The sequence below is a fragment of the Coturnix japonica genome, chromosome 13 (assembly GCF_054131305.1).
Source record: "Coturnix japonica strain WE chromosome 13, WE-NBRP24, whole genome shotgun sequence".
NCBI classification, from domain to species: Eukaryota; Metazoa; Chordata; class Aves; order Galliformes; family Phasianidae; genus Coturnix; species Coturnix japonica.
In genome coordinates, this window is record NC_140675.1 from 3783236 (window position 1) to 3793827 (window position 10592).

General features: G+C 50.6%; 1 protein-coding gene across 1 annotated transcript; it reads left to right on the plus strand.

The window, feature by feature from the left end:
• The first annotated feature begins 7015 nt into the window (after positions 1-7015).
• Positions 7016-9400, plus strand: LOC146758612 (uncharacterized). The gene has a single exon (XM_085514578.1). It carries the CDS (start codon positions 7784-7786, stop codon positions 9269-9271), a length of 1488 nt encoding a protein of 495 aa, XP_085370704.1. The 5' UTR covers positions 7016-7783; the 3' UTR covers positions 9272-9400.
• The last annotated feature ends 1192 nt before the right edge of the window (positions 9401-10592 follow it).

Sequence of the window (10592 nt, forward strand, 5' to 3'; positions counted from 1 at the left end):
CCGACATGTTGCTGTGCTTGCAGAGCTGGACTTGGCCCTTGACCTGTACAGGCCCCTGTCCCCACCTGTCGGATATCCACCTTGCCTTCTCACCCCTCTCTCTAGATCCAGTTCATGCCCCATCTATCTCACCTCCATGTCCCACCTACGTCCTCTCTACGTCTTTTGCTCTCCCCCAAACCACCCTCACGGTGCCTTACCTCCTGGCAGGCTCAGGGAAGGAGCACCCCGTGCCCTGAGCCCACAGGCCCAGCCCTGCACAGCACTGCACACAGCACTGTCATGGCGGCGCCCGGTGCTGCCGCACAGCATCCTGGGAGTGGTAGTTCCTGCGGGGCCTGCAGCTCCCAGCAGGCCCTGCAGCTCCCAGCAGGCCCGGGCGAGGGCAGAGGGGAGCAGTGCTGTCAGCCGGGAGCTCGCCCAGAGAGCCCGATGTTCGGAGCACTTCACACCAGGAACTTTGGACTCGGCTGCTTCTGTCCACAACGTCCCTGAGCTGCTCAGGAAGCACAACTGTCTCACCCTCTGAGAGCTGGGCTGTGCAAAGGAGGCTGCAGTTGCAGGCTCAGCTCTACCCTGTTCCAGCAATGCACTTCCTTACAACTGGAGCACTGTCACGCTTGCTTCTTGCTTCAACGGAGCAATCGCCCACCGCTTTGCACACCTCTGTGCTCGTGCAAATGGCCACCACCCCATCCCTGCACACACACACACACACACACACGTACCACCCCATCCCTGCACACACACACACACACACACACACACACACACACACGTTCCACCCCATCCCTGCACACACACACACACACACACACACGTACCACCCCATCCCTGCACACACACACACACACACACATGTACCACCCCATCCCTGCACTCACACACACACACACACACATACCACACCATCCCTGCACTCACACACACACACACACACACATGTACCACCCCATCCCTGCACACACACACACACACACACACACACATACCACCCCATCCCTGCACTCACACACACACACACACACACACACGTTCCACCCCATCCCTGCACACACACACACACACACACACACACACACGTACCACCCCATCCTTGCACACACACACACACACACACACACGGACCACCACATCCCTGCACACACACACACACACACACATACCACCCCATCCTTGCACACACACACACACACACACGTACCACCCCATCCCTGCACACACACACACACACACACACGTACCACCCCATCCCTGCACACACACACACACACACACACGTTCCACCCCATCCCTGCACACACACACACACACAAGTACCACCCCTTCCTTGCACACACACACACACACACACACGTACCACCCCATCCCTGCACACACACACACATACACACACACGTAGCACCCCATCCCTGCACACACACACACACACACGTACCACCCCATCCCTGCACACACACACACACACACGTACCACCCCATCCCTGCACTCACACACACACACACACACATGTACCACCCCATCCCTGCACACACACACACACACACACACGTACCACCCCATCCCTGCACACATACACACACACACACACATACCACCCCATCCTTGCACACACACACACACACACATACCACCCCATCCTTGCACACACACACACACACACATACACACGTACCACCCCATCCCTGCACTCACACACACACACGTACCACCCCATCCTTGCACACACACACACACACATTCCACCCCATCCCTGCACACACACACACACACATGTATCACCCCATCCCTGCACACACACACACACACACGTATCAACCCATCCCTGCGCGCGCACACACACACACACACACACACACACATACCACCCTCTCCCTGCACTCACACACACACACACACACATACCACTCTCTCCCTGCACTCACACACACACACACACACACGTACCACCCCATCCCTGCACACACACACACACACACATGTACCACCCCTTCCTTGCACACACACACACACACACACACGTACCACCCCATCCCTGCACACACACACACATACACACACACGTACCACCCCATCCCTGCACACACACACACACACACACACACACACGTACCACCCCATCCCTGCACACACACACACACACACACACACACACGTACCACCCCATCCCTGCACACACACACACACACACACACACACGTACCACCCCATCCCTGCACACACACACACACACACACATACCACCCCATCCCTGCACTCACACACACACACACACACATGTACCACCCCATCCCTGCACACACACACACACACACACACACACGTACCACCCCATCCCTGCACACATACACACACACACACACACACGTACCACCCCATCCTTGCACACACACACACGTACCACCCCATCCTTGCACACACACACACACACGTACCACCTCATCCTTGCACACCCTCCCACATGCGTGCACTAATGGACTCACCCATGCACACTCACATGTGTGCAACCCCAGCACTGTCCACGGCTCCGTGCACGCTCATTTGTGCATGAAGATGTGCACAGCCTTGCTCACAGCCATGTGCATACACACAAGTGGGCAAGAACAAACAGTCCACTGGCGTCCCTCTGTCTGTGTCTCACCGGCTGTGTCACCAGAAGAGAATTCAACTCTCAAGAATGAAGAACTCACATCTGGCTCCAAGGAATGTAACTGTCCTATCTCCCAGAGATCTCCACTGTCTCACCTGGTTGTGAGCGTCCCTCACAGCCAGCCAGAAAAGCAAGCAGAGGCTGAGACCAAGGAACCCCTCCCTGATGTGCAGCTCTCTGACAGTTTCTCTTTACACAGAGTGCTGGCGGCAGCCGCGTGCATTATCACACGCACTTGTATGGGCAGTTGGTGTCTAGACGTGAAGGAGACTTGCTAATTGCCCTGCTGACATATAGGGACAGACAGAAAATTTCAAGTAGGAGCTGGAGCATGTATATAAAGGATGTACGGACCTACAGTTAAGGATGTGGATTTGCATCTGAGTCTGTGCCTGCAGACGATGCAAGCACTATGCATTGTCACCCAATGGAAATGATCAAACAGCTGCTTTGGGACAGACTGTCTGTAGGGCTCAGGAAGTGTGGCCTTCCAAGGTACTTCAGGTGTCCCAAAGAACAGAGGCAAGCAGTGATGATTCCTTTCTCTCTTGATTCTAATACTTGTAGGTAGAGCGCTTGAGAAAGACTTTGGAGGCTTTCCTCAGCCTCTACCTTTCCTTGTACGTTTACAAAAGCAGACTGTCTAAAAACAAGAAGACTGGACACACTTTTTGGGTTTGGTTATTTTTATTAGAATTTTTTTAATATTATAATATATATAATATATATTATATAATTTATTATTGTGTTTATTATATTATATATATTATGTATATAATGTATATTATGTATATTATAATATATATATTATATAATCATATATTATAATATATAATATATATAAATAATATACAATATACAAATTTTTTAAAGTTGTTTTGGCGTTTTTGTTGTTTTTTGTTGTTTTATTCCAGTCCAGTGTAATAAATTCTCAGTCTTACAAGGGATGAATTTTTAAGGCCTTCCTGCTGATGGACCACACTCCACTTGAACATCAAGTGGAGCATGAGGTAGCCTTCATCCAGAAAGGTGGAATCTTGATGGGATGTTGCTGTCTTATGGAGAGGAATCTCGGCGTCCCCCAGGCTGAGCCAACACACGGACACAGATTTCTGGATGGTGACCATCGCTTTCTGCCCCTGCTCCTGCTGCCTGGTCTCTCTTCATCATCGGTATCCAGCAGGAGATCACGAAGCCCTGGAGGCACGGTGATATCCAGGTCATCGTCTGAAACTTCTTCCACCAGATTGGAAGGGACCAGTCCTCTTGTGCCATCCGTCAGCTCTCCCAGAAACCAGCCATCCTCATCCATGTCTCCACAGATGTAAACGTATTGTCCAGGTGTCAGTGGAAGCTCGTTTTCTGGGTCCTCATTAGGGCCCTCATAAGGATTTTGTAGCTGTGACGAGCTAAGAATCTTCGTTTTGGTGGTGATGGTCTGCGAAAATGTAGATGCAGACTGCCACTGGCCACTCTTTTGACTCCCCCGGCTTTTCCTGGGGATTGGGGCATTCCTGTTTGGGATTTCTGTGTGGCCTCAGCTTTTTCCCCATCTCCTGGAGCTGTGTGCATTTTTCCTCCAGACTCTTGCTGAGCACTCCAAGCTTGATGTCAGCCTGCTGGAGGTCTCTCAGCAGGTGGTTCTGGGCCTTCAGGGCCTGGCAGTGACTCTCCAGGTTGCTCAGGGCTTGTTGGAGGTAGCTGCACTGCTCCAGCAGCTTGCTGCTTGTGCTGCCTGGGAACCCCGGGTCTTCCTTGGCCGTCTCATTCTCCTTTTCCAGATGCTGTCCCTGCAGCTGGTTGATGTCCTCTGCCTTCTCTGTGGCCTCTTTGGATGTGGAAGAGGCCTCCTTGAGGTGCTGGACTATTTCCAGCAGCTGCTGGGTACGGAGGCAGAGCGTACGCATCTTGTCCTTGAGCCGCTCGACCTCCTCCCACATCTGCTGAGAGCTTCTGCTCCTCAGCAGGCAGCACTTCTCTCCAAGGAGGCTGCACTGTCTATGCAGCTCCTTTAGCTTCCTCAGCAGGTGGGTGTTCTGCTCCTGCTGCTCTCTGTGCTCAGGTGGGCAGGCCTCTTGTTGCTCTGCAGCCTCCTTTTCCAAATGCTGTCCCTGCAGCTGGTTGACCTCCTCTGCCTTCTCTGTGGTGTCTTTGGATGCGGAAGAGGCCTCCTTGAGCTGCCAGACTATTTCCAGCAGCTGCTGGGTACGGAGGCAGAGCGTACGCATCTTGTCCTTGAGCCACTCCACCTCCTCCCATATCTGCTGAGAGCTTCTGCTCTTCTCTTCAAGGAGGCTGCACCGTCTCTGCAGCTCCTTCAGCTTACTCAGCAGATGGGTGTTCTGCTCCTGCTGCTCCCTGCGCTCAGGTGGGCAGGCCTCTTGTTGTTCTGTAGCCTGAACACCCACCTCTGCTACAGCCCGATGGCAGGCCCTGGCCCTGTTGAAGAAGACGCGTGGCTGCCCCTCCACGTGCTCCAGGATGTACTGCAGGAAGCGTCTTCTCTGCTCCTGCAGCTCACACTGGAGGCGCTTGCTCTCCACGGCCTGCTCTGCACGGGACTTCCAGCAGAGCTGCCGCTGGACTTCCTGCTGCATTCTGTGGTCTGCTCTGCTGCTGTCGCTCCTCAGCAGCGCCTCCGCCAGCTGCCGCTACAGTTGCCATGCCTGGCGGATGGTGTCGTTGCGCCACTTCTGCAGCAGCTCCTGCATCTGGTGCAGCTGGGCCTCCTTCTCCTGCAGCAGTTGGCAGATCTCTGCTTGCCACTGCCTCAGGCTCTGCTCCCGCAGGCGCTGCAGCTTTGACACCCGCACCCGCTCCCACTTGGAGCGCAGTTTGTCGGCCAGCAGCTGCCGCTCCCGCTCTGCCGCCTCCTGCCGCTCACGTCTCTCAGCAGCGCAGCGGCGTTGCAGCTCCTGGGAGCGGAGCCGCTCGCCCTCCAGCTGGGCCTGCAGTGCCTTCAGCTCCTGCCTCTTTTCCTCCCGCTGCGCAGGGCAGGCGGGGGGCTGTGCCGGGCCCCGGCGGGGAGAGGGCCGGCTGCCCGGGAGCCCCAGGTCTTCCTTGGCTGTCTCTGGCACCTAGAACCAGAAAATCATAGAATAACAGAATGGTTTGTGTAGGAAGGGGCCTTCAAGACTCTCCCGTTCCAAGCCCATGCCAAGGGCAGGGACAACTTCCACTAGGTCAGGTTGCCCAAAGGTGCGTCCAGCCTGGCCTGGGGCATTGCCAGGCGTGTGGCAACCACAGCCTCTCTGGGCAGCCTGTGCCAGCGCCTCTGCCCCCTCATGGTGTCCTGTCTTCTTATATCTCATCCAGATCTCCCCTCTTCTACTTTCAGGGCACTGTCCTTTGTTGTATCACTACCCTCCCTTACAACCAGTACATCTCCAGCTTTCCCCAGTTTTCCTTCAGGCACTGGAGGGCCGCTCTGTGGTTTCTCCAGAGCCTCCCCTCCCCAGGCTGAACAATCCCCACTCTCTCAGTGTGTCATCTTACCTGGACGTGAGCGTCCTTCACGGCAAGTCGACTGGAGCCCTGCTCTGCACGGTGGCAGTGCAGAGCTCCCTCCTTTTCTTGGGAGCAGGACATTGCGTTACGGAGCACATCTGCCCAGCTCCCCACGATGTAATAGGTGAAGAGCCTCCTCTCCAGCTCCAGCTGATGCTGGAGGTGGCGGATGCAGGCGGGCTGCTCACCATTCGTCTCCCAGCGCAGCTTGCTGAGGACGTCCTGCAGCTGGGCATGGGCCGCCTCGCTGCTGGGGGGGTTCCTCAGCACCTTGGCCAGCTGCTGCTGCAGCTCCCGAGCCTGGCGCAGGGCTGCATCGCAATCACGCTGCAGCAGCTCCTTTGTCGCGCGCAGCTCGGCCTCCTTCCAGAGCAGCAGCTGCCGGGTCCCCGTCACCCGCTGCCGCTGCTCCCACTCCTTCAGCTGCTGCTCTTCCTGGGCCTGCTGCTTCTCCCAGGCACAGCGCAGTTGGTCGGTCAGCAGCTGCCGCTCCCGCTCTGCCGCCTTCTGCAGTTCACATCTCTCGGCAGCCCAGCGGCGCTGCAGCTCCTGGCAGTGGAGCCGCTCGCCCTCCAGCTGGGCCTGCAGCACCTCCAGCTTCCAGCTGTTCTTCTCCTGCTGCACAGGATGAGCTCACATAGTGGTGCAGATGAAGAGGTATTGTACAAGCCATTCACTGTGCGGGCTATATTCATCTCTATAGCCGAACCATGCCAAGTCAGTGAAAGAAGTAACTTGCTGGATTCTAAAATAGTTTTGCTTGAGAACGGCGCTGTTGCCAACTCTACTTGTTACAAAATGAACTACACCAGAGAGAGAAGGAAAGGGCAGCAAAGTTTTATATTTCTTTATGTTAGGAAAAATGGTAAATTTCTCAACCAATATGCTACTCAAGTATCCCCTGTATAGCCCTGAACCATGACCCATGTAGGGGTGTTAGAGTATTGTGAAGTTATGAAACAGCAGAGGTAGACAATAATAGTGCTGACATTGCTATTTAGTAGTTAATCAGTTAAAATGTATAGTTTAACCATAAGACAGATGGAATGGACTGGTCTAGCCCGGATGGCTCGGATGAAAGAAGATAATGAATTTCTGGACAAGTTCAAAAGAAGAGTAACACGTGAAGCATGAAGCCTGGGCCTAGGATGAAACACGAGAAAGAAGGACTGAAGATGTATTGATTAATCACGAGAAATGAATAACATAAATGATGTAATGTTTACCTAATCATATAAATATAGGACGTTTGTAAAGCTTAAGGGTCATTCACTAGGAGTGACCCAAGCTCTGTATGCATGTTTCACCTGAGCACTGAGCTTGTTAATAAAATCAACCCTGGAGTACCCACGAGTTCGAGTCTCGACCTGGTTCCTTTCTGCAACAGTTTGGCACCCCAGATGGGACTCTAGGCGTTGATTGGGGTAAGTGCCTAAATTTTTTATTATATCCAGGGGGAAGTGCATCCACTCTTTTAAGGGTTCGAGTCCTATTTTTGGGGTTCGAGTCCCCGAGGCTTCTTATTTTTGGGGGGTTTGGGGTTCTATTTTTCTGAGGTTTATTTTCCTCATTACAGAGTGGCTGCAATTCTCACTGGACCTTGGATTTCTATTTGGAGAATAGTTATGGGGGGATCGCCGTCTATAATTAAGGGTTCACCCTTAGAGGAAATTTTGTGTAACTGGAGTAAGATTGAAGGTGTTGTGGGGTTAAAAAAGAAGCGAGTGATCACTCTGTGTCAGGATGACTGGCCATTCTTAACCCGGGTTCGTGGGGCTGGTCCCGACGAAGTATGGCCACCTGAGGGGACGTTTGATGATAAACGTCTTGCTACCATGCGGCGAATACTCCAAGATAGAAATCCTTATCAAATGGATTATTTATATGTGTGGATAAATTGGGCTGATAAAAGAAATCAAATTAAGTTGGGGAAGGCTACTAGCAAAACTGAATTATTAGCATATTTTGATGAATTACATCAGGGTGGGTATAATTCTGATCGGGAAAAAGATGGAAATAATAAAGAAGTGGGGCAGTATCCGATGACTATTGAATTTCATTCTAATCCGAGGGTTGGTCCTGATACCGGCCCTGATGTACCACCTCTATTAGCAGCAGCAGTACATCAGCCTTGGAAACCGGGAGATTTGATGCTATGGCAAGAGAAAATGCCGCGTTTATGGGAGGATGCGGAAAAATGTGCTAAGATGTTGTCTAGTATTTTCAGAGATTATAAACCTAATTGGGAGGACATACAGACTCTGTTACAGGAATTATTTACTGTAGAAGAGAGAGAGAAGATCATGGCTAAGGATAGAGAGTTATCAAATACTAATCCAGGAAGACCTGTATGGCCCATAGCTGATCCGAAATGGAATATTGTTAGACAGGATGAGCTTCAGGCTTGGAGAACGGCTACACAGGGTTTGCTAGAGGCTGTACGCCAGTGTGTCGAGCGGGTTACTAATTGGTCCAAAGTACAGGAATGTCAGCAACGGTTGGATGAACATCCCAGTGATTATTGGCATAGACTTCGTTCTGTTTTACTTAAGTATGGGGGTATGACAGAGCAGACTTTTCAAGAGCCGCTTGCAATTAGTGTGTTTGTAAATCAGGCTGCACCCGATATTAATAAGTATTTTAAGAAACATATGCCGGGATGGCAGGCAGAGGGGTTGCAAAAAATATTATCTGTTGCTACGTTTGTATACAATGGGCGAGATCAGGAGAGACAGGAGAAAATGCAAAAAGAGAAGGATGAGGAGCGAAAGCGACAGGAACGAGAGAGAGAGACCGAGAGGAAACGTGAGAGGCAGGAAAAACGAGAAGATATGGCTTTTTTGGCAGCTGCGATTACTCAGTCAGCTCAACAGAATAGGTGGCAAAATGCTAGAGGCAGAGGTAGAGGAAATCGGGGAAGGAGACGAGGATTTCCACCCCAGATTGGTGGAGAAATTGTATGTTATTGGTGTGGAGATTTTGGACATATGCAGCGAGAATGCCCCCTCAGACCTCGACCTTTTCTAACCCCCCAGGGTTATCCGGTGACAGACGCATCTGGGCCTCATATAGATTCAGGAGTGGGAGGCTTGCGACGAACTCACTCGCAATAACAGGAGGATGGCTGTTACTCTGAGTCCAGAAGGTCATGTAATCGCAGAAGTAGATGGGCTAGAAGTTACATTCTTAGTAGATACAGGAGCAACTTTAAGTTTGTTAAATTTTGATTTGCCTGAAAAATCACTAGAAACTGTTACTGTCAAGGGAGTTTTAGGGGTAGAAGAGAAATACTTGAGTAAACCACTGCCTGTAACCTTGTCAGGACGGATGACATGGGCAGAGTTTGTTATTTCACCCACTTCTCCAATATCCCTATTAGGAAGAGATGTCCTCCGAGAACTAGGCACTAAATTAGATTTGAATTCAAAAGGGATGAAACTTTACTTTTTGGGGAATGTACTAGCTGTAGAAAGAGAACAGAAACAGAAAATTGAAATTCCAGATGACTTAAAAGACATACCCTCCGGTTTGTGGAGTCATAGTAGTAAGGATATAGGATTTTTGAAATCTGCAAAACCAGTGGTAATCAAGACAAAAGCTGGACCACCGCCCTCAATTAAACAGTACCCGATTGCGACAGAAGCATTACCTAGTTTAAAGAAACAAATTCAGTATTTTATTGATGAAGGGATATTGAGACCCATTATTAGTCCATATAATACTCCTATTCTGCCTGTTTCTAAAAATAGAAAGGATGAGGACGGGAACCCTGAATATCGTTTTGTACAAGATTTAAGAGCAATTAATGAACATGTTGAAGCCCTGCACCCTGTAGTTCCTGACCCTTCACTAATATTAACTGAAATACCAGAATGGTCCAGGTGGTATACTGTAATGGATCTGACGGGAGCTTTCTTTAGTATACCTATTGCTGAGGAAAGCCAAGAGATCTTTGCTTTCACATGGGAAGGGAAACAGTTAACGTGGACTCGGTTACCTCAGGGGTTTACGAGTTCACCAACTTTGTTCTCACAGATTTTGAAAAATGATTTAAAGGATGTTATTTTACCTCAAAAATCGGTGTTGGTTCAATATGTTGATGATTTACTTATTGCTAGTGCAACAAAAGAAGCTTGCATAGAAGACACAAAGTATTTATGTAATAAATTGTATGAAAAAGGACATAAAGTCTCCCTTTCCAAATTGCAGTTTTGTAAGCCTGAGGTAAAGTATTTAGGGTATGTATTAGCTTCAGGGGTAAGGAAAATTGATCCAGAACGAATTAATGCTGTACAAGCAGTACCTAGGCCAATCACAAAGAAACAGATGAGGGCATTTTTAGGACAGGCTGGATTTTGCCGACCATGGATTATAGGGTATAGTGAAATTGTTAAACCTTTACAAGAAGCTACTAAGGACCAGGCCATCGAACCG